Genomic DNA, 27,428 nt, shown 5'->3' with positions numbered 1-27,428 from the left:
TATAACCTCATACAGTCTTAAACTTCGCCATGTCTTTTGAAGAAAAACACAGCAAACATAGCTCTCCCTTTAACTGAGGGCTGTTTGATTGAGCTGGAGTGAACTCTGGCATTCTCTTTTTCCTTCCGCAAATGAAATGCAGATTAAGTTTGCTCCGGAGGTGGGCGCTGGTGGAGTGCCTTCTACAGCACTGTCACTCTGAGAGGTCTGGCAACTCAGGACCCTCTTCTATTAACTATGTTTTCTTAAGACCTGGTGCCTAAGACCTCTGACATTTCTAGAACCTTTCGTGAATGTTTTACTTGGTGCTGATTTTCCTGTTAGGTCAACTGGTTATTCGTGGCAGCATATCCAAATACGTGGACTTCAGCGTTGAGAAGGAACTCTGGGCTCTCAGGAACAAACAGCTTGTACTGTAGGAGTACACAGACCCCTGTGCAGTGTGTGCAGAACTCCAAGGAAGTGAGAGCAACCTCTGGCAAATAAAATATGTGTGTTTCTAGTTTCTTGTTCCTAGCTTTCCATCAAGTGCATTTATGGGTCAACGGCATCACCTCAATCAGGCTCGATCCCGACCCAACGGATCATGCTCGATCCCCACCCCTCCAATCTCCACAGCTCCTCAAACATCAAGTCCTGTAGAGTCAGCCTCCTAAATGGGCTTGAGTCCATTCACCTTTTATCTGTCCTAGCTGCCACTGCTTTAGCTTACCTCCCCTAGGTGGCTTCAGTAGCCTCACAGCTGGCGTCTAGGCCACGCCTCTTCCTCCCCTTCCCATGCATCCGCCCAGGCCTAACATTCTGCACTGACTTGTACTGCACCTAGAATAGAATCCAGACGTCCTTGGTGTGATTGGGAGGGCCCCCTGCTCCCAGCTCTTGCCAGTGCACTGCCTCGCTTAGTGCCACTGTGGAGTCCTCCAATGCCACCATCTGAGTTCTTATCATATACAAACGTTTTTTCCTTTCACAAACACAAATTTTTTCCCCACTTCTGAGTCTTAAAAAATGTGATTTTTCTCTTAACTAGAAATTACCCTTCTCACTTCTCTGCATGTCTAGCACCTGTTTATTCTTCCATCCCAGACGAAGGTTAAGTTCCTTAGGCCTTTCTCTAAGGCCTTTTCTGACTCTTCAGACTAGATGCGGGCGTTTGCTGTGTGCACTTGTCACATCCCACAGGGCTCCTCTTGTCAACACTGTAATCACTGTGGGACGCTCTGCATGGGCCAAGTGTGTCCCCAGCACCGCACAGGCCTGCACGTGCTAAACTCATAAGGAGTGTTTGTTCAGTGAAGGAAGTCAGTGAAATTGTCTATTGACACAGACAATAATACATGAACAGGAGTGGTCATGGTGAAGGCATTCCTTGCCTTGTTTGCATCACGGATTCTAATTACATTATTACATTTTATGAATTGACTTTAGGAATATCTATGTTGTCTTTCCATCAAAGCTCTCTGTAGTTAAAAGACAATCAGTGACTTTGAGACAAACCGTCTCCAAATGACGATGGATGAATCCTTACTCTGGGACAAGTCTGTAGCGATCTGTTTGGATTGATCAGCCTCATCATGATGAGATTCTCATAATTTCTAGCTGTCACTTCTTCCTTGACCCATATAAACAACCATCCATCTGTCTGTCTGCCTTGCTCATCAGTATGGCCCTTGTACCTCAAACTCGGCATTTTTAAAACGGTTCTCGTTGATTCACCCTGCCTCAAACCCATACAATTTTGCTTTTCTTCATGTTTTCCTTTTCTTGGTGACAGATGTGAACTGTGCCCAGTTTGCTCAAGCTGACACCCTGTGTCTTTTAGACTCTTTTTTCTCCTTCATCCTTTTTATCCAATCAGTCATCACAGAAAACTTGTCTGCATCTGGTCTTAGTCACATCTGCTGCTGCTGCCCTCTCTGGACCTCTTCCTTCTGGTCAGTGTGGAGGAGTAGAGACAGCAGGAGAGAGCTGAAATGTCAGTGTGTGTTGAGCATCCTCAAAGCGCTTCAGAAGAGAGAGCGTAGTATCTACACGAACAGGAGATTATGAGCACAAAGCACGTGGGTGTAAATTGAAAGCAGGCGTACGTGAGAAATAACCAATTAGAAACCTTGGAAGTGAAAAATGCAGTCGTCCTTCCCTTATCTGTGGTTTTGCTTTCTCCAACCAACCAGTCTGAAAATGTTAAATGAAAAATTCCAACAGTAAACAACTCATAAGTTTTAAGTTGTGCACTGTTCAGAGTGCTGTGATAAAATCTTGTGCTATCCTGCCTTGTCCCTCCAGGACTTGAAGCACGCCTTTGTCCAGCATATGCATGCTGTGGATACTTCCCATTTTTAGGCATTTAGTAGCCACTTCAGTCATCAGATGGACTGTCATGGTATGGCAGCACTTGTGTCCAGGTGGCCCTTATTTTACCTAATAATGGCTTCAAAATGTAAGACTGTTGATGCTAGCATTTCAGATATGCCCAAGAGAAAGTTCCTCTAAGTGAAAAGGTGAAAGATCTAGATTTGCTAGGGAAAGAAAAAAAAAATCAGTTGCTAAGATCTATGGTAAGAATGAATCTTCTGTCTGTGAAATTGTGAGGAAGAAAAAGAATTCATGCTAGTTTAGCTGTCAAATCTCAAACTGCAAAAGTTATAGCCACAGTGTATGATAAATGCCTAGTTAAGATCAAAGAGGCATAAAATTTGGGAGTGGGAGAAATGAAGAGAAACATGTTCTGATTGATGGCAATTGGGTTCAGTACTATCTGAGGTTTCAGGCATTTGCTAGAGGTCTTGGAACATATGCCCCTCAGATAAGCGGGGGACGACTGTATATGTTAATAAAATGAAAAAAAAAAAAAACCCAGCAGCAGAAATGCAAAACAATAAAATACAAGAGTAACTCTAGAGTGGATTCAGCTAGAGAGAGAATTGGTAGATGGAAGGTTGAAGATGAGGAATTCATCCAGAATGTGGCCCAAAAGAGAAAGGAATGAAAAATATTAATACCAATGCTAAGCTGCGTTGAAAGGATACATTAAGAAGCTATAATTTATGTCTAATTGGCATTTCCACTAATAGAGGAAATGAATAATAGAGACAAAATATTTAAAGAGATCCTGGCTAATATCATGCTTCTCTGGAATTAAAGGGAAATCTGACAGTGAGAAAGAATAGGGGCTCTGGATTTGGCCACTTGGGTCTGTGGTCCATGAGGCTCTCCCATCAGAAGCCATGTGGACTTAATACCCTGTCCAGGAGAGCAGAAAATGGAAGGTTTCTAAGCATGGGAGTGACACAGTGAGTTGTACTTTCAGAAGGTGCCAATTTGAGAATTGTTTTTTGAGGGCAAAATGGAAAATGAGAGGCTAGTTAGACTGTTCTTGCAGTAGCCCAATCAAGAATAAATTATGCCATGAACTGGGATGGTGGTAGGGAGATAGAAAGAAGTTAGGTATGTGTCCCATTATGACGTACGGGAAGACTAATTTGACAGAAAATTGATGATTGATTATGTATGTGGGGTAAGGCAGAGTGAAGTGTTAAGGGTGGTTCTGAGATCTCTGGTAAGAACAGCTGGAAGGATGTTGGTGACATCTGCCAAGATGGACACATCGGTGGAGGACTGCTCAGGTGGACTCGCATTCTTCATGGACACCTTACAAAGGGGTGCAAGAAACTGTTCAGGTGTCAGCATATCTCCTTTCATATTTCCTTTGGGTTTTGATATACTGGCCAGTTTTCCTGTTTAACTTATCTCTCAATCCCTAGTGCAATTTCCTATCATTTGAGAATGCACACCTGATTATGCTACTTCCCTGTCTAAAAACCTATGAGTCCAAACCTTTAAGAGTTGTCTCAAGCCTGTAATCCCAGCACTTTGGGAGGCTGAGGCGGGTGGATCACAAGGTCAAGAGATCGAGACCATCCTGTTCAACATGGTGAAACCCCGTCTCTACTAAAAATACAAAAATTAGCTGGGCATAGTGGCGCGTGCCTGTAGTCCCAGCTACTCGGGAGGCTGAGGCAGGAGAATTGCCTGAACCCAGGAGGCGGAGGTTGCGGTGAGCCGAGATCGCGCCATTGCACTCCAGCCTGGGTAACGAGCGAAACTCCGTCTCAAAAAAAAAAAAAAAAGAGTTTCATATTCAGAATCATTAAAAGAAAGAAGTTTAAATACTCTCAGCACAAAGAAATGATACATATTTGAGATGATGGGTATGCTAATTCCTCTGACTTGATCATTCCACAATGTACACATGTATCAAAATATCACTTCATACCCCATAAATGTGCATAGCTATTACTTGTCAATTATAACTAAAATAAAATTACAAAGAAAGAGTTGTCTGCAGGAATCAGGCATTTTTTGCCTGTAGCTTGCCTGTTGAGCCACTGTCTGACATTGTCAGCTCCTCCATATGCAAAGAGGACATCCATTTCACTCTGTCTTTGCATTTGCTGTATCTTCAACCCAAAATGCCTTAGGCAATCCAAATAGCACCGACTTGTACTTGCATCCCTATACCCACAGGCACAATAAGGAGAACAGCTTTGAGAGTCACCCAAGATTGCACTGGCAGGACAGGAGACAAACAGCAGTTTGAAGGAGATAGGGAAGATGTAGCATTGATTCCAAGTTTATATTCTGACAAACTAGAAGAAGATGAATACAGGTTGAATACTGGGAAAGAGAGTTTGGGGTAAGATCTGAGTTTGAGGTGATGAAAGGGTAAAAATTCAAGCTGAAATGGTCTGAGACAGAAGGGACTACAGAGAAGTTGGGGTTGGAGACGGTGATTTGGGCATCTAGAGTGAGCTTGATGAGTAGAGAGGCTCTTTTAGTGGGTATCAAATGTTCCAGTGTTAGTTAAGGTACATCTACTATTCATATGGCTAAAACATTGCACTTCAAGTAACATTTATCTTGAACTGTGTGCCAGGAATCCAGGCACACAGCTCCAGCACCTACCCCATAGGTATTAACTCTAAGCACTTGGGTTTGCTGTTCACGGTTTTGAGGACTTGGTAGATTTGGGATGGAGTTTAAAGGTAAGGGGTCTGGAACTATATAGGTCTGGGTTCAAATTCTGACTCTGTCACATGTGCTATGAGGCTTTATGCAAGTTACACGGCGTCTTTTTTTTGTTTAGTTTGAGGCAGGGTCTCCCTCTTTTGCCCAGAGGTGGAGAGCAGTGGCATGATCCTGGCTCACTGCAGCCTTGACCTCCTGGGTTCAAGCGATCCTCCCACTTCAGCCTCCCAAGTAACTGGGACACTATGCCTGGCTAATTATCCTATTTTTCATAGAGATGGGGTTTTGCCATGTGACCCGGGCTGGTCTTGAACTTTTGAGCTCAAGTGATCTGCATTCCTAGGCCTCCGAAAGTATTGGGATTACAGATGTAAGTCACTGTGCCTGGCCAGATTACTGAACATTTTAACGTTCCTCATATGGTTTGCTCATTAGTGAAATACACTTAATAATAGCCTCTTGTAGGAAATATATAGTAGTTGCTCCAAAAACAGTAGCTGTTGCTACACTGTATCATGATTAGAAGGGCTGGTCAAGTGATCAAGTGATGATAGTAAAAGAAGATGGTATCCCAGCACTTTGGGAGGCCGAGGCGGGGGGATCACGAGGTCGAGAGATCGAGACCATCCTGGTCAACATGGTGAAACCCCGTCTCTACTAAAAATACAAAAATTAGCTGGCCGTGGTGGCTCACACCTGTAATCCCAGCACTTTGGGAGGCCGAGGCGGGGGGATCACGAGGTCAAGATATCGAGACCATCCTGGTCAGCAAGGTGAAACCCCGTCTCTACTAAAAATACAAAAATTAGCTGGGCACGGTGGCACGTGCCTGTAGTCCCAGCTACTCAGGAGGCTGAGGCAGGAGAATTGCCTGAACCCAGGAGGCGGAGGTTGTGGTGAGCCGAGATCGCGCCATTGCACTCCAGCCTGGGTAACAAGAGCGAAACTCCGTCTCAAAAAAAAAAAAAAAAAGAAGATGGTAAAGTCTAGGTTGATGATATGTTGAAGTTAGGAGTGGAGGGACAGTGTGAGATTGTGGTCATTGTTTGCAGAGTTCAGACCCTTCCTGAAAACCCTGTGTTATGATAATAACAAGGCCATATGTTCTGTCTCAGGTTGCCACCATTACTTTAATGGGACTTTTGTTTGAGGCTCAGAAGCCAGGTCCCTCCACTGCCTCATGTCCGTTGCCACTCAAGAAAGGAGAATTAATTGGCATTGGTACATCCACTCACAAACACACAGACCAACTAGTAGCAAAGAGAGACCAGAAGGACAGGAAGAAAATAAAACTAAATGAGAAACATGAACTCATTTCATACTTTTCTTGTCACTTGTTCCTTTTAGTGTTCTTTAGACTGCTGAGTTACCTTCAATCTGAGGCTCTTTGCCATTGATAAACCTTCAGAATCCTGAGTGGAAACTGAGCCTGAACCTTCAGGGCTGATTGGCGTTCTCATATCTGCTCTCCTGGCCTGATAACATTCTTTCCATTAGCGCTGACAGTCATTTCTGTTGAATTTTTGTTTTTAAGCTATGCACGTAAATGGTTAACTTTCCAAAGGTGAACTTGACAGACACAAATAAGTTTTTTCACATGGGGGAAGGTACGCAGACCATAAGGCCTCAATCGACTCTCCATGTGAATCATTCATTTCCACATGAAAGGGAGTACCTGACTGCAAAGGTGTGGTGGAGTGCAGTGGCCTTCTGTGGGTCTGGAGTCATCTGGAAGTACTTGGAAAAGACTGATATTAAGCAAGTTTGAAGACAGTATAGGAATTAGGAAAGTGGTTGTTGCTGCTCTCAGAGATAAGGAAATTGGGCGGAAATGTTGTTCCTGATATCCGTGGCAACATTGATATGTAACACTGTTCAGTGGAATCATCAGGAACTAGGAGGAGAATCACAAAAGATTATAACTGATATAAGTAGTGCTTTATTTTTGCATTGTTCATTTCTATATTTCTGACATTTTCTCAAGTTGCAGTTTCCCTTCCAGTTGAAGGGAAATACGGTGTCTGCTGAGCAGAAGCGTGTAGAGTATCTAAAGGAGACGTAGGTCTGCTTGTCTTTAGCCCATCAATACATTCAACATAATTATTTCTACCTTTGCTTATTGTCATTGTTTAGTGATTTTTATGACACAGTTTAGGTAAAATCTGATACCTCATTTGTTTCATGAAGCTTGAAATAAGTCACTTTTGGTAAATGATTTTTTGAAATGAATCATTGTTTGTCAAGAAAAAGGTGGCAGAGCCTGTCATTTTTCAGTATTTAAAATTAATGTGCTCCATGGTTTTACTGCTGTGGGGAGGCTGCTGTGAGCCTCCTTTGTCATTTTTGATCATGCTGGAATTTCGTGTCTGTTACACTGTGGCTATTGTCAGGATACTGGCTTTTCGAGAACCAGCTGAATCTGCCTCAGGAAAGTGTGGCTTTGTTGTCGTGTTACAGATTCATCAGTCTGTTATGAGGAAGATAGGGTATGGACACAGCCTTTTCAGAACACATCCAATTCTTCCGTGCAAAAGTAGGTGGCTCAGAAGCATGGAGAGTGGTCATAAGATCATTGGAGAAAGAGTAAAACTGTTGTAAAGTGACTGGTGTCATTGACACAATGTCACGAGGCGCCTCTGGGAACTCGATGACTTATTGTACATTAAAGTTTGTCCAAGTCACATTGTACGCGTGGTAGTCAACATGCTATCCTCTCTCAGCGGTGTCCTGACATTTGGAAGCTGGATTTCTATTCTTTCTGGGCCAACATTCTTAATAACTGCTGAGCAGAATATGTTCAATGAATTTCCATCTATAAAAGCAAAGTAAAATCCCAAATGCTGTGCTGTACCACCTCAAAGTGTCAGAATAAAGCATCTGTCAGGGTTTTTTAATTTTTTTTTTTAAGTGCTGGAGAAATGCTTTTTAATCGTCTAGGACCAAAAACTTTAAGTCTTTGTGGAAAAGCAGTTAGAGGGCCGCGAGGCGATCACTGAACGGAAGGGTGGAGGAGTGCTGGAGACCGGGGACCATGTCTGTCCTCCACTTGCTGTGATCCATCTTTAGCTGCTCCCCTGAGCCTCCTCCATGGCAGTCAGGAAGAGACCAGAAAAAAGGAAAAGTAGGTCAAAGTCTGGGGGAGGAAGATGTGTTTTTAATCAATGCGCATTGACTGCACGCCTTTCCAGGCCCAGCAGCCACGCGCCTGGGAGGGGACAGTGTCCCAGAGACAATCTCTGCCGCCAAAGCCAGTGCCATGCAGGTGGCAAAACTCAAGAAGACGAATTTGAGAACAAACAGCAGGATGCGGCAATGCTTTGGGGGCTGCAGTCATTATAAGGAAGAAGGAGGAAGTGGATTTTCATTCATTTATTTACTTAATTTCTTTAACCAGTATTTTTTAAAAGTATGTGTGAAGCATCCAAACAAGGGATATAAGTAAATGAAAGAAGCTATCTGTGGATAACATTATGTAATGTCCTACAGTGTACCAGGTGCTGTTTCAAGGATTTTACAGCATTATCTCAATTAATCTTCATAACAGGAAGAGAAAACAGAAGCATTGAGAGAAGTAAGAAGCCCAAGTTCCAAAGCCAGGGACTGCAGACGCCGGGATTCAATCCCAGGAAGTCTCCTAAAGTTGAAGGCCAGGTGTGGTGCTCATGTCTGTAATCCCAGCAGTTTGGAAGGTGAAGTTGGGAGAATTGCTTGACGCTTGGAGTTCAAGACCAGCCTGCATAATATAGTGAGACCTTGTCTCTACAAAAAATAAACCAGCCAGGCGTGTCAGTGCACACCTGTAGTCTCAGCTACTAGGAGGCTGAGACAGGAAAATCCCTTGAGCCCAGGAGGTTGAGGCTACAGTGAACCAAGATCATACCAATGAACTCCTCCCTGATGACAGAGTGCGACCCTGTTTCAAATAAATAATGAAGTCATCCAAGAGCTCATAGGTGGGGGAACATAGAGAACAGCAAGTAGTCAATAAAGACTCATCATTCTAAAAGCTTTTCTGGTGTGTATTCTCTGGATACCATCTCATGAACATCTTTCCCATATCATTAGAAACATTTGAAATGAATAAACTTGGTGGAAACAGCCTTTCTTTTCTGGGTAGTGCCCATTTTGAGGCAGGCAGCGGCCGGAGAAGTGGATGTCAGAGCTAAGAACGGCAGCCTATGCTCCATAATGGCTAACAGGTGTCTGGACACATTGGCTGGGGGTGCTGCCAGCCTCAGCAGGCCAGTGTCAAGGCAGAAATGTGGGCAGCAACAGACTTGAGCTCTCCAAGGTGAGCATTTGGGCTGTATAAAGTCCCCAAGCCAGGTGCCTTGGCAAACAAACAGTAACAGGTGGCTGTGCAGCCAGGGACTGCCAGTGCTCATCAGAGGCGGGACAGGGAGGGGCTCTGATGAGGGCTGACAGCTGGGGGGTCTCCTGGGAAAGGGCCTCCAGAAAGGCTGGACTGGCCACCTCATAAATAAACAGCCAAGGATTCCCCAGGCTGCTGGATCTCCACTGCCTTAAAGGAACAGGTACTCTGAGTGAGTGAGTGATCGTATTTTTTTAAGAGTTCAAAAAGAGGCAAAAGGAGACTTGTTTAGTAAGAAAGAAAGAAGCGTTAAATTTAAGGGGTGGCAGGACATCCTTGTGATCCATGGATCTGCGTGACGGGTTATGCAGGACTAAACCTGGAAGATGGCTCAGGGGAGACGTGGATTTAGGAATTAGTGGTACCGGCATTGTATTAAAGGCGAAGGAAAAAGAACACAGAAGGGAAAGCAAAAGACCAACACACACTTTAAGGAATAGAGCGAGAAGAGATGTAAATTGAAAATCAGCTGCTAGAGAATTTGGCCATTTTCAAGAATTATTATTTTTTTTTGAGATGGAATCTCACTCTGTTGTCCAGGCTGGAGTGCAGTGACTCACTACAACCTCCACCTCCTGGGTCTAAGCAATTCTCCTGCCTCAGCCCTAGTAGCCAGGATTACAGGCACCCACCACACCCAGCTATATTTTGTTTTTTAGTAGAGATGGAGGAGTTTCACCATATTGTTCAGTCTGGTCTCAAACTCTTGACCTCAAGTGATCCATCTGCCTCGGTCTCTCAAAGTGCTGGGATTACAGGCATGTGCCACTGTGTCCAGCCTTACATCTAGCTTATTGTACAAAAATTGGCAATAAATCTTCTTGTGTAGGAAATTTGCTTCGTGGACTTACTGTTTTTAGTAAATTAACAAAGGAACTCTTGAAAAAAAGAATTAAGATAAAAAGAGACGAATACATCCTTTAATAAGAAAAGCTACTTTTTGAGTGTAGCTATTGACACATGGCACTTTGCCCTTCAGATTCATGGGAAATGCATACTTCATTTAACAAATAATGCTACTTATGCAAACATTAAAATTTCTTCAGAAGATACTATAACGTGAAGAAAGACTTTCATATGCTGCAAGATGACCTCACTGTTGGGGAGGAGAATGGGGAAAAGGGTGTGGGGTGGGGGCCTCCATGCCTATGGGCCTTGATCCCTGCACATAGAAATGTGTTAACCCCCCAGGTTATTCTGGAAAAATTCCTGCTCGTCTTTTCCAGCTCACTGTTGAGTCCAAGAAGGCAGTTTTGATCATCCAAACAAAAAGCTTCAGGAATTTAGTGATGATTTGTATAAATTATGGAAACATACTGAAGCAGTTAAAATAATTTGGCCTCAATATTCTAAATCCAAATTTTGTTTTTCGAGACAAAGTCTGACTCTGTCACCCAGGCTGGAGTGCAGTGGTGCTGTCTCAACTCACTGCCACCTCTACCTCCTGGGCCCAATCAATCCTCTCACCCCAGCCTCCCAAGTAGCTGTTACTATAGGTGCACGCCACCATGCCTGGCTAATTTTTTTTTTTTTTTGAGACAGAGTTTCACTCTTGTCACCTATGCTGGAGTGCAATGGTGCGATCTCAGCTTACTGCAACCTCTGCTTCCCAGGTTCAAGCGATTCTCCTGCCTCGGCTTCCCAAGTAGCTGGGATTCTAGGTAGCTGCCACCATGCCTGGCTAATTTTTTGTATTTTTAGTAGGTTTGGGGTTTTGCCATGTTGGCGAGGCTGGTCTTGAACTCCTGACCTCAGATGATCTGCCTTCCTCGGCCCCCGAAAGTGCTAGGATTACAGGTGTGAGCCACCGCATCTGGCCTTTAGTTTTTGTACTTTTTATAGGGATGGGATTTTGACATGTTGTCCAAGCTGGTCTCAAACTTTGAAGCTCAAGCCATCCACCTGCGTTGGCCTTCCAAATTGCTGGGATAACAGACGTGAGCCACCACACTGGCCTAAATATTTACAAATAGAGTATAGAAGTTAATTTTTAGTTCCTTTGGGGTTTATGGAGCTATAGAGAGGAGAATCAAGCAGTGCCATCATTTTGAACTAAATTCAGTTTTCTCCTGAGGGTTTGCTTTCGATGAAATGAAAAGCCAATTATTCAGTGGGTCTACAGAAAGCTATTAATGTATTATTCATATCACTCTACTCCCAGGTCTTGGTGAATTGGACAGATAGACATACCTTATGTAACCTTTTGGTAAAATGTTAACTAAAAAGTCCACAAGGCAGAGCTGGTGTTTGGCTTGGAGTTTACTGGTCAGGCAATAAGCTCATGTCAGAAAGAGGGCATTCTATAGGAAGTGAAAAAAGAGTGATGCCAGGCTAGAGTTTTCGAGGTACCCGGGGTATCTTGGTCAGTCTTGCCTGCGTATGGGAGTATAAGGCTCCCCTCTTTGGTCATGCTTACTGACAGTAACACTTGTTCGGTTGGTATCTGTTTTATCGTCTGTTGAATTACATTCTTCGTCAGCTGGTGCTCAGTGCTCTTCCAAGCTATGAATTGCCTGATTCCTATAAGAATAACTCTGCATAGGGAGTAGGGACAGCTTTTATGTGCCTAACAGCTTATGACCAGCGGCTGCTCACAGCCACCCAGCGGTGGTAGGAAGTGGGAAATGTGCTAGTTAAGCCAGGCTGTCATTAAAAGTAGCTTGCTCTTTTTTAAAAGGAAAGTTTGTGAATGTGTGGGTTTTTTCATTTAGCAGAGGTAATACTGAGTCTTCTGTCAGATCCTGTAACACCTACATATTGTGGTAACTAGTACTGAGGGGTGGGGAAGACTGCAGATAAATTAAGATGTCTTGTTCTCAAGCGATAGGGAGATAAAACAGATATACAGAGTCCTCAGAAGTGACTCATTTAATGTGCTAAGTATCCAGAGGGAGTAATGATGTCTATTCAGGGAGATAAGGGGGCATCTGGTTAGAGGAGGTGGCTTTGACATGGATAAGAAATGATAGGTAAGAGTTCTTGTTAAGAGTTGGAACAGAAAGGAGAGGGACATTTCAACAAAACAAATGGCAGGAGTGAAAGTGTGGAGGTGAGATTTTGTTTGTCTGTTTGTTTGTTTTGGTGACTCACCAACAAGATCCAGAAGCATGGGGAACATGTACAGAATAGTAGAATTACTACGACCAGATTATGGAAGGCTTTGGCGACAAGCTAAGGGACTGACATTTTTGCTGGAGCAAAAGAGTGATATCAGCAAAGTTTGTGGGGAAAGTCTAATTTTATGTATTTATATTTGACATGGGGAGTGGAGAAAAAGAAATTAGAGATGTGGAGACTTCTCTGCAAGAACCTGGTGATGGGATCTTTACAACAAAGGTGGTAGGAAAGGTCTGGAAAGATGAAAAGGAGAGAGGTTGTGGAAGAAGTAATGGTGAGACTTAGTGTCTTGCAAATGTGTATGCCACAGAACATAGTAAAGAAGAAAGAGAAGACAAGGACAAGTTTGCTAGAAATGTGCCTCAAAGAACTGCTGAAAGTAGGCAAGTTGACCGTAGAAACTAATGGAAGATGAGATTTTGGGTTGATTCGCTAGGGAAGCATTTTATTAGAAATTCATGGCAAATAGTTACAAATGATGGGCTTGTACTCAGGAAAGGTTCTGGGTCAGAGGAAGTAGAATTAAGGGTGATGAGATTGGGGTATACACTCAAAGATCTGTTTGATGGCAGGAGTTGGAATGAGGAGTCAGGAGTTCAGAAGAGTTAGGCAATGAGAAGCAATGCTATGGACACCACAGAGGAAATGTCTACGTAACCTTTTAGCACCTTATATCTGAAAAGTGAAGACATAAATGTTAATGAGACTCCCGGGCAGTAGAAGTGCCATAATGAGAGCAGAGAAGTCGCGGCAGGGTTGGGTGTGGGATCTGAGGGGGCATGTGCTACAGTTGGGTAGATTGAGGGACAGGAAATGTGAAAGTGATGATTTTTGTTTCCACTTTTAATAAGGTACCTGCAGGAGAGTTAAAATGTTCTAACAGACTGTCAGAGATTTGCAAGAGAGTGTTTGGGGCTGCAACGACAGACTTAGGACAGCTGAAGAGCGTAAGGTCCCTGAGGAACTGACTGATTAAACAAAAGCAGAAAAGATAAGAAAAGAACTCTGGAGTTAGAGAGCTAAAGGTGAAAGAGCAGCTATGAAGGATTTCCTGGACTTGATATGGCTTGGATCAGTTATACGTGTAGGAAAATGAAGAAAATGTTGTGCTATATCATAGAAGCTCTGGAAAGGGGGTTTCAGGAAGGCAGTAACAGTGTCAATAAGGCAGACAGGAAAAGGAAGGTAAGAACAGGGAAAAGGTTACTGAATGGTTTTTTGGGTGGTCGGGGCTAACGTTTGATTGCGGTAGATGGAAGAATGAAGAGACCCACTGTTATGTAACACTCATTTTAATTGACTAGGCTACCCTCTGGGTGTTCAGTCAACTATCATTCATTTTCCTCTGTGGATTACTGTTTTTCTTTCATCTTTCTCTGTTAAGTCTCTAAGCTTTGTGCATCTGTGGTCTTTATTCCTTTCATATATCCAACCTCATTATCTCCTAGATACAGTAGTGCCCTAGAGACCTCTGTCTTTTTAAACTTGGTTCTCAATCTATGAATCAGATCGGAATTAAAATCCAAGTCATTCCTCTAAGAAACGTCAGTCTCTAAGTCTAAATCCGGGAGGAGTTGCTTTTGATGGCTTTGCCTCCCTCAGCAATAACTTCTTGACCTGACCTTTTGTTTCAGTGTAATTTAAGACTAAAACCTGGCTCTGTTGTTTATGTTTCAGTTTTGAGGGTTCACAAAGTGAGATTTGGGGAGATTCTCTGATCAGTCCTCGCAAATCGATAGCCTAGAGGAATCTCTGGCAGCTGGAAGGGCAAAATTCTTGTCTGTGGAAAATAGTTTTGTTTCTGAAGTTCCTTTGTCATTTGGTTGAAAGAACGCATTTGCTTCTCAGCTCACAGCTAGAGCCATAAACAGTGGGCAGGTTCTTGCAAAGGCCAAGAACTTGTGTACGTCTAAGTTGAGTAGAACCCGATTGCCATCTGTCATCTTGTTCTAGAGGACAGATTCAGGATGTAAGAAATACTCCCGCTGTCTTTCTGCTCCTCAGTAATTCTAGTTTCCCTTTTTCTCCAACTGTGATTATTTATTTTTTAATTTTTGTGGGTATATAGTAGGTATATGTTTTTATGGGGTACATGAAATGTGTTAATACAGGCCTGCAATGTATAATAATCATATTGTGGAAAATGGGGTATCTATATCCTCAAGCATTTATTCTTTGTGTTATAGACAATCCACTTATACTCTTTTAGTTATTTTTAAATGTACTATTAAATTATTGACTGTAGCTACCCTGTTGCACTATCAAATACCAGGTCTTAGCATTCTTTATTATGTTTTTTTATGCTCATTAACCATCCTCACCTCTCCCACAACTCTTGCCACTACCCTTCCCAGCCTCTGGTAACCATCCTTCTTCTCTCTATCCATGAGGTCAATGGTTTTGCTTTTTAGACCCCACAAATAAATGAGAACATGTGATGTTTGTGTTTCTGTGCCTGGCTTATTTCACTTAAAATAATGGTTTCCAGTTCCATCCATGTCATTGCAAATGACAGGATCTCATTCTTTTTTATGGCTGAATACTTTCACTGTGTATGTACCACATTTTCTTTATCCATTCATCTGTTGACGGACTCTTAGATTGCTTTCAAATCTTGGCTATTGTGAACAGTGCTGCCAGAAACACCTCCAACTGTGTTTATAGCCGTAGGCAAAGGTAGACGTTCTTTGGCACACAGGGTAGTGAATCTGTTCATAGAGGATGGAGCTCCGGTGCGAGGGAGTTCATCGGAGGGACACTGTACACTGAATTGGGCCTTTAGCAGGGGTTACGGAGGCCCTTGGAGAGGACTATGCAAATGGTATTCAGAATTCACCAATAGGGCAGGCATAGCACCAAGTTCAAGGGTGAGGATACAAGGAGGAACGGGAGCCCTTTCAGGAGTCCTAATCCTTTTTTGAAGTCTTTTGCCCTTTGTATTAATTTAATATAATTAATGTACTTTAATTTTTAATAGCCTGAGGGGTGAATAGATCCTATTTCCATTTTAAAGATAAACTAACTGGGGCTCAGCCTTTCGGATAGACAGAAGTAAAACCTGCTTATATGCAGACAGCTTTTTTATGGTTGAACCTGAAAATCCAGGACCATGTATTATACTTCTCTGGTTTCTCATCTTCTCTTCCTCTCTTCCCCATTCACGTCTTGTCTGTGATTTGTTCTTTGAGTTGACATGGTACTCCCCATCCTAGAGATAGACAGGGTCTTGTTTGCATCCAAAACAGGAAGAGTTTCGACATCTCTGGGAGAGCTGATGTGTCTCTCTGCTGCATTCCTTCTATCTTGGGGGCAGGCAGAGCACAAGTGTGGTTGTTAGGCGCAAGAGCACAGCTGTAGTCAGCCGCCAGTTGACACCAGGGCACGTGGTGTCATGGTTGCATTACTGGAGTGTGTCTGGCTCAAGCTGCTGCAAGGTTGGCATTGATCAGGGCCCTCGTCGGGGGAAGAATTCCGTGCACTTTGTAGGAACCATTTGGTAACACCTCCTGTTCCATTTTATGTTCTCATAAAAATATCATGAATCCAAGCTTTTTACATAAAGCCACACCGCAGCCTGCCTGATTCACGAACTGCTCCTGAGGGATTCTGGTTTTCACTCGGCCTCATGGGCTTCCGTGGTCTGTGAGATCTTTGAACAAAACTATATTTCACCTTGATTTCAGTGTGGCTAAATCAAATATGATGCATATTTTGTTCAACTAATAATGCTAAGTATGGAAAAAGGGACCACAGGGGTAATAAATCATTAATAAATTTGGTGGTGACAGCTGTTAGACTGTTACCTTGAGAAAAGAGACTCATAGACAACAACTAAGAATAGCAAATGTAAATTCTCTTTGCTAGATATCTTTTTATGAAGCTTCTGCTTTTTTTAAATTTAAAATGATGAAATGAAACTAACAGAAAGTATTTCCTTTTTTGTCATTTTGCAGAAAAAACCACTGTCTGCAATAATAAAGGAAGTCTGTGATGGGTAAGTGTTACTCAGGATTTATCTAAGGCATTCTAGGTGATAAACTGACAAGCAAATAAAATATTTCCAGTAGGATAGTAAAATATTATTCATGAGTCACCCACTGACCTGTCCAAAGTTACTAAGAATTACTGTGTAGGAATATCATAGCCTTTCCCACCACAGTTTACCGTTAGTCTTCAAAGAGCAGAAAGTGAAACGGCTGTTATGTGCACGGGGAAGGGGGGGCGGGGTTGGCTTTCTTTATTTTAGGAAGTTGTGCTGCTTTTGTCCTACCCCGCAGGGAGTACTCTAAAGGCTTCTGAGGGCACAGTACACACTAACTGAGAGGACCACTCAGGTCCCCGTAGAGGATGAAAGAATTGAACAGACAAGGCAGTGGGTAATTGTGCTGCCCCATGGGATCTCACACTGATGTGGCTTTTCTACTTCTTTTTGGCTGCTCTAAATAATACAAAGGAAAAGTATATATGGTAGCTTAATGGGTCTTTTTCTTTTCTTTTTTTTTTTTTGGTTGTCATTGTTGTTTTGTTTTGTTGTTGTTGTTGTTTTTCTTTTGCTTTTAAACCGTAACTGTGAAAACAGTCGTGCTAACTGGAATTTATATATAAGACCTGGATTACTTAATTGGAGTGTTTCCATCTGCATCAACTATACTGACAAGGGACTGTAGAATACAGGGCCAATTGAAATGTGCCAGTTATCAAAAACTTAAATTGCATTACTTTTCTTTTTTTTTCTTTGCTTCAATCCCTCAAAATAAGTAGAGCTGTAGATATCTGTATTGAAATCTCCCACACCAAGCCTTGAAGACGAAATGCTTAAAGGTGAGCAGTAGGCTTAGCACAAGGTCTAGACCGCCCACACGTGAAATGATTGGTCTCAGCATAATGAAGGGCAGGCTGAAGTCATTTTGCTTCGGGACTGCGTTGTGGTATATGTTGGGATTGGTCCAGTTCCAATCACGGGATATTTAGTTCATCTAACACTAAACAAGTACAAACATGAAAATGGCCACTGTTGTTTTTCTAATCAGTCTGTGCTTATTTTTAAGGTGGTCTCTTGCCAACCATGAATATTTTGCACTGCAGCATGCCGATAGCTCCAACTTCTATATCACAGAAAAGGTAGGTCATCCACATTATTTCGTCTGGGACTCACATTGAAGGAAAGTAAATCATGACTGATGCTTCCTCTTATCAGGACTAGACAAGCGGGTCTAAATTTCAGGTCTCTACTGTCCATGAAAATGGGGTCTGTAAAGCAAAAAACTTCTGTTTTTTTTTTTTGAGACAGAGTTTCCCTCTTGTTACACAGGCTGGAGTGCAATGGCGCGACCTCGGCTCACCGCAACCTCTGCCTCCTGGGTTCAGGCAATTCTCCTGCCTCAGCCTCCTGAGTAGCTGGGATTACAGGCACACGCCACCATGCCCAGCTAATTTTTTGTATTTTTAGTAGAGACGGGGTTTCACCATGTTGACCAAGATGGTCTTGATCTCTTGATTTTGTGATCTGCCCACCTCGGCCTCCCAAAGTGCTGGGATTAAGGCGTGAGCCACCGCGCCCGGCCAGCAAATAACTTCTACTTTAGTATCCACAAAATGGTGTTTAGCAGCTCGAGAGTAAACAGCAAATACATTTCTTGTCTTCTTTAGCATCCGCAGTTGCCTTCTCACAGTGAATGTTATCTCTGTTTCTTACTGCTTAGTGAAAGAATTTATTTGATACTTAATAACTTAGTTGGGCTCTCCTTTCTCAGATTTTTTTTCCAAAGTAGCCTTTAACCCTTGCTTAAAGTACTTGAAATAAATAATGAGAGGAAACCTTTTCAAATGTGGCATTATGTATGTAGGCACTAAGGGTGCTCTATGAATCGTGGAAACCCAGCTTTCTTCTTGGGTGATTTTCACTCTTTTTAGCAAGATTAAAGGAGAAGGAGGGATTTGTGAAGACAGCAATGGCCCTGGAAGCAAGTGAAATTAGTATGTAAAAGATCCCTGATAGAGGAAGGGCATGCTGAAATTTGTTGAGTATATACTGTGTGCCAGGAACTGAGCCATGCACATTACATCTGTTTGCAGATTTCTTCCTTAAGACTAACCTGGGATATAAAAATACTGGCTTTGGTTAACAGGTTTGAAACTGAATCATTGAGGGCAAGTGCCTAGACTAATGCTTCATCCTTGATTCTACAAGAAGCAAGTTTAGATTTTTATGCTTCTGTGATTTTTGCCTTTTGTAAGTTTCCACAGTAGTTTTTCATGCAACACCACTTTAGGGAGGGTTCACGGAAATGCATTTGAACCCGTTTTGTCTTCATGAAACTGATCATCTTGTGGGGTCAGGAGGGAGGGAAGGAACAGCTCCATGACTGTGTTACAGTTACGGTCACTGTAACAAGGTGGCCAGTGCTGTGACAGAAATGAATACGAATTCCTCTTGAAGGAGGGAGAATCAGGTGGCCTCAGGCTTCAGCATCCTGCTGTAATATTGGGGTTCAGGGTGCCCTCAGCTCTCCTGAGAGGGCGTTTCTCAGGTTCTTGGTCTCCTGCCCTCTTGAGAATGAGAAAGGGGACCACAGTGCAGTGTGCAGTAGATGCTGGACTCAAAAGTGTTTGTAGAAAGTGATTTATTTAGAGAGAGAGAGAGAAACAGGAGAAGGAGAGAGAAAGAAACAGCTAACTCTCACACTGAATGGGAGAATCCAGAAAAACGGAATCCAGGAGAGGAAAGCAGCTTCCACCCTGAGTGGAAGGGAACAGAGAGAGATGGAGGTTAGGAGGGAAAACAGGCTTCCAGGAGAGAGTGTGGAAGGGGGCTCCAGAGGGGAATCCAGGAGAGAGAAAGATGGTTTCCATGAGCAAGAGTGTTCATGGAAGGGGACCCAAACATGGAGTCCGAAGGGGTGTGGAAGAAGGGGACTTTTAACCTGGGAGGAACCCCCACCTTCTCTAAGACCCCAGGCCAACGAAATGAGTTCCTTAGAACTTCCGCTGGAGTGATTGACTCTTAGTTTCTTCCCGCGCTCTCGAAATTCAAACATAAACCATTACATCTCCCTGATGGAGAGAGATGGGAGGGGGCATGGCATGTTGGAAGTTCTTGCCCTTAAAACTACGCCCCATTGTGGACCCCGAAAGAGAACACCTTCCTTCACTGCAGGCTTTGTCCCAGTCAGTAGTCCCTAAGTGACTGGAATTGTATCCATAAATTAGGCAGTGGTGGAAGATGGAGGCAGTAACAAGGGTCCTACTTCAACTTAAGACTCCCTTGCCCTACCCCAAAGAGGGAGGAAGGACATTCAGCAGGAGAGGGACTGGAGAGGCCTCAATGCTTCTCAGACATTGCTTTGTTCTTCCCAGATGAACACTGGGGATTTTGTAACTGATGCTGTTTCCTTCTTCACATTGACTGCTAGAAAGCTGGGAATTGGGCCAGGTGTGGTGGCTCATGCCTGTAATCCCAGCTCTTAGAGAAGCTGAGTGGGGCAGATCACTTGGGGTCAGGAGTTTTAGACCAGCCTAGCCAATATGGTGAAACCCCATCTCTACTTAAAAATTAGGTACAGTGGTGAGTGCCTCTAATCCCACCTATTTGGGAAGCTAAGGTGGGAGAATCACTTGAACCTGGGAGGCAGAGGTTGCAGTGAGCCGAGATCGTGCCAATGCACTCCAGCCTGGGCGACAGGGCGAGACTCCATCTCAAAAAAAAAAAAAAAAAAAAAAAAAAAAAAAAGCTGGGAGTTAACAAGTGATCTCTCTTTCCTGGCACGCCTTATATTTATTAAGTTTGCCTTTGATTCCTTTGACTTATTCCATTAAGGTTTAGTTTCCTGTCTTTATTTTCCCTTTGCTTCAGTTTCTTAATATTTTTCATTTATTTTATACTACATCTATATAATTTGCATACTGTTATTTGTGAGATTGAAGAGGCAATACAGAAATCCACGTTAAATGTTAGCAGTTAAACGTATCGCCATGGTTTCATTCATTACAGTTAGTGGGTAGTGAAATCAATTCAGTTAGTTGCCAGAGCATTAACGCTGGAACACAGTAGAGTAGATCAGGTCAGAGTATACATTCTGTGTGGCTTGTGAAATATTTGTTCCACCTATCCACATGTAGAATACATGTAGATTACACTGGCGATTTGCTTTGGGTTGTGGTCAAAAAGCTGCCGAGTCATGAATAGACCTGGCTCTGAATAATCTGTGCTGGCAGATGTCCCCCAGTGGCTGTCCTGTCTTTTGTCACCATTGTCTGGAGACTTCAGTGTAGTGGAGTTTACTAAAGATGGGATTCTCAGACTTCATAGAGAACATAGGCATTGCATAGAGAATGTTTAAAAAATGTAAGGCTTTAGATCCCAACCCCAGAGACTCAGAGTGAGTGGACCTTGGATGTGGTCTGAGAGTTTTTATTTTTAAGGCACCGTCTGGGCAGTCTGATGCTGGATACCTGGAACCACTGGGAGAAACAACCCTGGGGCCGGTTTTCTGAAGAGCTGGAACCCATGTGTACAGGACATTACGCCCTCTCTCCAGAAGTTGTGCGCAAAGTTCGATTTAGGAATGTGGGCTGGGTGCAGTGGTTCATACCAGTAATCCCAGCACTTTGGAAGGCTGAGGCAGGTGGATCACCTGAGGTCACGAGTTCAAGACCAGCCTGGCCAACATGCCAAAACCGCGTCTCTACTGAAAATACAAAAATTAGCTGGGTGTGGTGGCGTGCACCTGTAGTCCCACTCAGGAGGCTGAGGCAGGAGAATCACTTGAACCTGGGTAGTGGAGATTGCGGTGAGCCGGGATTGCACCGCTGCACTCCAGCCTAGGTGACAGAGCCTGATTCCATCTCAAAAACAAGCAAACAAAAAAACAACAAAAAACAAAGTATATAGAAATGTGTTTGTGTGCTGCCATTTCTTGGCATGATTTAAAAATTATTAACATCATATAATGGTTATGCTTTTTTCCTAATTAAAATTCATATATACTCAGAACATTCAAATGATTGAGAATGGGGGAAATCATTTTATGTGCATTTTAGTTATTTTCTGGGAATCTTGTTTTACCTGAGGACATTCTTGAGGTTGAGTTTATAAAGGACTGGCCACCGAAGTCTGTCATGGAGTTTTTCATCTTCAGTGGGCTGTAGCAGAGATTATTCTTTTATGAAGAGTTTAGGGAGTGAGAAGACTCATCTTCCCTATCATAGTTCTTTGTTTGTAAATACAATGTCACTGCTCTTCCTCCTGCAGCTGTCACTGGGCACAGCTGTGGGTGTGCATGTGTCACAGAGCTCGGCACGCACAGAACAGGAGATGACCGTGACTCCTGGCTCCACAGGGTCGATCCTGGGTTGCCTTCAGTCTGCTGCTTAGGTCCATCTAGTTCCCTACAAGTATTCCTAAAAATTGAGACTTTTTACACCATTAAAAAAATGATGTATTAAGTATCATCTTGGTTACTTACAGCCCAGTGAGTCGTTAGGTAATATTTGCATCACCATGGTAACTGGTGACTCATTTTGAAACTTGTGCATTGCTGTTAGTTCCTGATTTTCCCAGATATGTGAGATGATCTCTGTCTTTTTGCTGAAGATAAAAATCACCTGTAATTTCAGGAAAAAAAAATTCTCTAGCCTGGCCAAACAATCCAATAGAAATAGTTGATGGATGCTTGTGATTCTCTTCTGAGATCCTCTGGAAGGCACTTTTCTTGCTTTTCTCTTGTTCTCCAAGCGCATTTTTTTTTTTTAAATAGTCTTTCTTTGCTTATTAGGCCATTAACTGAGGTTTTCTTTGCAGTGGGGTCATGTTAAGTAGCATTCAGCAGAAGCATTGCTTTCTCCTCAGAGAAGGTTAAGATTCAGTGATTCACAAGTTCAAATTCTGCTCCAGAAACTTAACTATTTCATGGTGGTGTCCAGGAAAGAAAGAGAGAAAGAATAAAAATGGTAAATGAAAGTATGTTTAAATGGAATTTGTCTTTTGAATACGAATTCTGGTCAGGTGGGGTGGCTCATGCCTGGAATCCCAGCACTTTGGGAGGCTGAGGCAGAGAACCGCTTGAAGCTGGGAGGCAGAGGTTGCAGTGAGCCAAGATCATGCCACTGGACGACAGAGAGAGACTCCATCTCAAATAATAAATAAATGAATAAATAAAAATAAAATAAAATGAAGAATTATATTGAGACAGCACTAAGCGTTGTTAGTGATGACCCTCATCACAATCCGATGGTGCAGGTATTGGTATCTTCATTTTATGAGGAGAGTGAGACAGAGAGGTTACTCAATAACTTGTGTGGGTCGTAAAGATCAGAAGTGGCCAAGCCGAGACTTGGACCCATGTGGGTCTGACCTCAGAGCTCTCTATGCCATCTCTGGGAAACCCTTTGTACCACTGTCTCGGCCCCAATTTGTTTATGATGCTCTTTCTCTGGGCATCCCTGTTAGCAAACCAGTGATCCTGATGGTCACTGCCTCTGAAACAATAAATACAGGAAGTTACAGACTATGGACAGCAGTTACCAGCTTCAGTCTGTGGCTTCTTTATTCCTCTGAGGGTAACTTGGAGGAAGTTGTAACAGGTAACCTTCCACTCACTAGGGCTTCACGAAGTGCATTTATATTTGCCTTTGATATGGATTGTGTAACTGCCTAGAGCAGTGTGATGGCATGAATGCCATTCTTTTTAGGCAAACAGGAAAATTGCCTTGTCATCCCTAATCCTAAGCATCCCTTCTGGAGAAGCACCTCCAGAAAGGATGAAGACCTGTCTTCCCTGGGAGGGATGGATGAAGATACCAATACCTGTGTCATCGGATTGTGATGAGGGTCATAACTAACAACGCTCAGTGCTGTCTCAATATAATTCCTTCAGTATCCAGAAAGCATAGGGCACGGTGGAGAAAGCCATGATGATGTTGGTGTGCGCTTGTGGGTCATTGAGGTTTTATTTTGACTGCAGGATGATACTCCCTTCCTACTGAGATGTATGAAGTATAGTGATGTATCACTAATATCTTATTTAGATAAACTCCTTATCTTGTAATCACAGAAATAAGCAAAGCCTCATCCAGGCCTTCTCTGCAAAGCTGACCCCAGCAACTTTTGGTAAGGAAGTGGGGTTGTTTTGGGGGTACCCCCTTCTTTGTCCTTTCTGCTTCTTAAGTGCTCTGGGTTTTCAGGCAGCTCCTGAGCCTCCCAGAATTCCTGGCAGCCAGGATTGTGCACTGCCTTTCAGTGTGCATTTCATTATGGTCAGGAGATGACTCCACTATTTTGCAGAATTCAGGTCAACTGTCATGCTTTGGTATATCCAGCTGTAAGTAAGCAGAGTAATCCCAGTCTCCAGAAAGGATTGAGACCTAGATGTAAGCAGGGATGAGGGCCTGGGAGGGATGGACAGGGAGAAGCCTTCAGTCCTCATTCCCAGCTCTGGTTTCTGTTTCCTGGCTTTGCATCTTTGTAAGAGACCTGCTGTGGCTTTTTGGTGCCCGCCCCTTTGCATAAATCGCTTTATGCTTGTCTTTGTTACTCTCAATCAAAGAGCTTTCTCTAGGGCAGGCGTTTTAATTTGAGTGAACTCAAGCCCAGGAAAGCTGTCAATTTCCTGAACCAGCCAAATACCCTGTGCAGCATTCCCTTTCCTGCTGCCTTCGGTGAAGGGCTTTGGATCTGATCAGCTGGAGTCACTGTGGCTGCCACAGCAAGATGCACCAGCATCCCTGGGCTAGTTCTTCTTGGGCAAGTCCATAGGCAAGGATGGGTGGAGAAAAATGTTCCTGCCTGGTATGATTTGGCTGTGTCCCCACCCAAATCTCATCTTAAATTGTAGCTTTCATAATTCCCACATGTTGTGGGAGGGACCTGGTGGGAGATAACTGAATGATGGGGTGGTTTCCCCATACTGTTCTCGTGGTTTATAATTTGACCATATGATTCGGTGCACCTTAAAAAATCTTTTGACTAGGGGCCGGGCGTGGTGGTTCACACCTATAATCCTAGCACTTTGGGAGGCTGAGGCGGGCCGATTGCCTGAGCTCTGGAGTTCGAGACCAGCCTGGGCAAGAGGGTGAAACCCCGCCTCCATTAAAAATATAAAAAATTAGCTGGATGTGGCAGCATGCTCCTGTAGTCCCAGCCACTTGAGAGGCTGAGGCAGGAGAATCAATTGAACTGGGACGGGGAGGTTGCAGTGAGCCGAGATCTTGCCACTGCACAGCGCTTGGGTAACAGAGCAAAACTCCGTCTCAAAAAAAAAATATTTTGAGTAGGATATGAACTCTTCTACTTTATTTTTGCATCATAATTGAGGTAAGATTTATACATCCTAGAATTTACCCATGTAAAGTGTACAATACAACGGTTTTTAGTATATTTGTAGAGTTCTGTAGTGCTTTAATTTTTCGATATCAAAGCTGTGGTATTTCCACCTACAGTATTTTCATCTTCCAAAGCAGTAGCTCTCAGCCTTAAATGTAGATTTTTGGCTCCAAATTTAGAGATTCGGATTCGAATCAGTAGCTTGAGGCTGAGGTTCAGGGATCTTTAAGAAGTACAGCTGGTCCTAGTACCAAGCTCAAACACTTTCCACTGGAAGTGTCGGCAGCCTCTGATCCTTCCTCCATTCCTGCATGAGATGAAAAACCGTGTTTCGAATTCATATTGTCTTGTAGGCACAGGCTCCCCATGCACTCCCTGAGCTGAGGATGTCATTCTGATTCGTTTCCACTGTTGCCAACAGAGAATGAAGTCCAGCCTCCTTTCTTAAGCCAGAGGTCAAGGTGTGTCATGAGTCAGCGTTTTCAATTTTACTCTTTCTCTTCTTCCTCCAATTTTAACCAAACTGCTGTAGTGTTCTCTAAATATATCTTGATGTGTCTCCTTTGTGTAGCTAAAGCTACAAAACCTGGAATTCAGTTGTCTTGATCTCCCTCCTATTATATTTCAGGTACTAGACTAGGTGCTGAGGATAAAGAGATGAAATGACATACTCCTTGCCTCGAGAGCTGAATCTTAGAAACAAACATAGACCTAGAAGCAAAGCCATTTAAATAACTGCCATTTCAGGGCGACAGTTCATTCCCTTCCTAGCAATCCTAGATGGCTTGAGCTGGAAGAAACCCTTGCTTCTTGCCTGACTTTAGCCCCAGTTTTGGAGAGTCCTTTCTTAATTCTTAGAAATCTCTACCCCTCCTCTCTGCTGCTATAGGTATTACTGTCTTCCTAGTTCTTTCTCTCTCAGGGTTCTCTGATCAGGACCTACATTTCCTTATCGTTGCCTTGAACTGTTGTTTAACTATTTCTGTGCTGATTTGTTTTCCTTTCAGCAAGATTCCAAGTACTCTATAATTAAACGCTATATGTTCCAGCTCTGTGTTTAAAATCGTTCTGTGAATATAATATGTAGGTGTTAGAAGATCGTGGGGTTTGGGTTACATAGTTTTCTTTGTAAGACAGTAGTACACTTAGTTGCTTAATAAATTATATATGATGTTGGTTAATTCAGTTACCAGAAGATGCACATACACGGTCAGATTATTCATAGTGGAGAAATTGTAGAGAGAATAAATGAATTTTAATGTTCCTCTTAGAGTCCTAAAATGGTGTTAAAAAGTTTAGTTCGGCTTTCAGTACACAACTGATTAATTACCTTTTTCAAAGAAATATGTACACACACACACACACACACACACACACACACACACACACAGAGTATCTGTACTGTGCTGGAGACTGACCAGAAATTCTTAAAAGACTCATGAGATTTCACAAAATGATATTCAGCAGGACATAAATTTACAAAAATCTCTTTTTTTTCTCTATCAGGAATAACAAATGGTGGAGAGCCCATAGATAAATTTACTTGTATCTCCCCCCCCAAAACAAAGCAATTTAAAAAACCCATGATTTAGAATTAATGAGCTATTTATTTAGAATCCCCCATTTAGAATGAATGATCTATTTCAGAGAACTTGGTCAGCTGTAGGAATTTATTTCCAGTTTACAGCAATAGTGAGAGGGAGGGAAATAAGTAACAGAGACCCTCTGGTCCCTTATAATATACAGATAAACCATTACTATGCCGCCGATCAAACAGTAATACAATTTCAAAGTATTATCACTTTTGTTCTTATTGTAGCAAATAATATCCTCTAAGAACCAAATGGTGTTTTTGAGATAATGTACTGGAAATTATGTTATTGTTCAATTTTGAGAAAGTGAGTTTTACTTTATTTCTCCCCAGGCTGGGATCCATTAATATTCACGAGGCTCACCCGTATTCAGTTCTTTATTTCAGGCAGTCAGCTCTGTGGGAGCAGCGTCACAGAAGAGTAGAGAGAAGTCAGCTTACGTACACACAAAACTTTAGAGTTTCTGTGAAGGAAAACATGGGCGCTGACTTAGAAACCTTGCTGATATTCTCTCCCCCACCCCGACACGCTTTTTCATTAAATGAAGGAAACGCTTTTTGCACAGTTACTCTCTACTGTGGTGACACATTTTCCAATAACCAAGGAACAATTGAATGCAACTGTTTGCAGTCAGAATTCTGTGTACATATGGTGAAAGCTTCAAGAAAAAGCTGGAGCAATGATTTTGGCAAACAGGAAACAAACTGAAATATGCCATCTTCTAGTTTACTTGCAACATGGAAACTGTGAACCAAGAGCGTTCTACTTTCTCCCTGTCCCCACCCCACTACATTTTAGGTTTTTCCAAGTCAGGAGGCCAGAGGATTATTAATAGTATTAACATTTACTTTAAGAACAAATTAGATACTTTCCAATTCAGTGGATAAGATAAGTTTGAGCCAAGGACAGGGTGATGGCCGTGGGGCATGTCTGGGTATTGGACTTCTGGGATATTGATTAGGAGAGGGAGGGAATGGTATGTACTACTCTTAGACTGCCT

At 42.8% G+C, this 27,428-nt stretch overlaps 1 protein-coding gene across 28 annotated transcripts in view; it reads left to right on the top strand.

Moving 5' to 3' along the window:
- The window catches only part of ELMO1 (engulfment and cell motility 1), a 588,268-nt gene that overhangs the window by 131,905 nt on the left and 428,935 nt on the right, over nucleotides 1-27,428 (top strand). For all 28 annotated transcript variants that reach the window (XR_013523821.1, XR_013523822.1, XR_013523824.1 and 25 more), the window contains 2 exons: nucleotides 16,471-16,511; nucleotides 17,566-17,638. Coding sequence is in view for 22 of the 28 variants with exons in the window: in XM_054236998.2 (XP_054092973.2) it covers nucleotides 16,471-16,511; nucleotides 17,566-17,638 (114 nt within the window). In the remaining 6 variants the exon portion in view is untranslated. The remainder of the gene's footprint in view (nucleotides 1-16,470; nucleotides 16,512-17,565; nucleotides 17,639-27,428) is intronic.

This window comes from Callithrix jacchus, chromosome 11, assembly GCF_049354715.1.
Source record: "Callithrix jacchus isolate 240 chromosome 11, calJac240_pri, whole genome shotgun sequence".
NCBI lineage: Eukaryota > Metazoa > Chordata > Mammalia > Primates > Cebidae > Callithrix > Callithrix jacchus.
The sequence above is the reverse complement of the archived record's forward strand: the minus strand, read 5'-3'. Positions and strand labels throughout refer to the sequence as shown.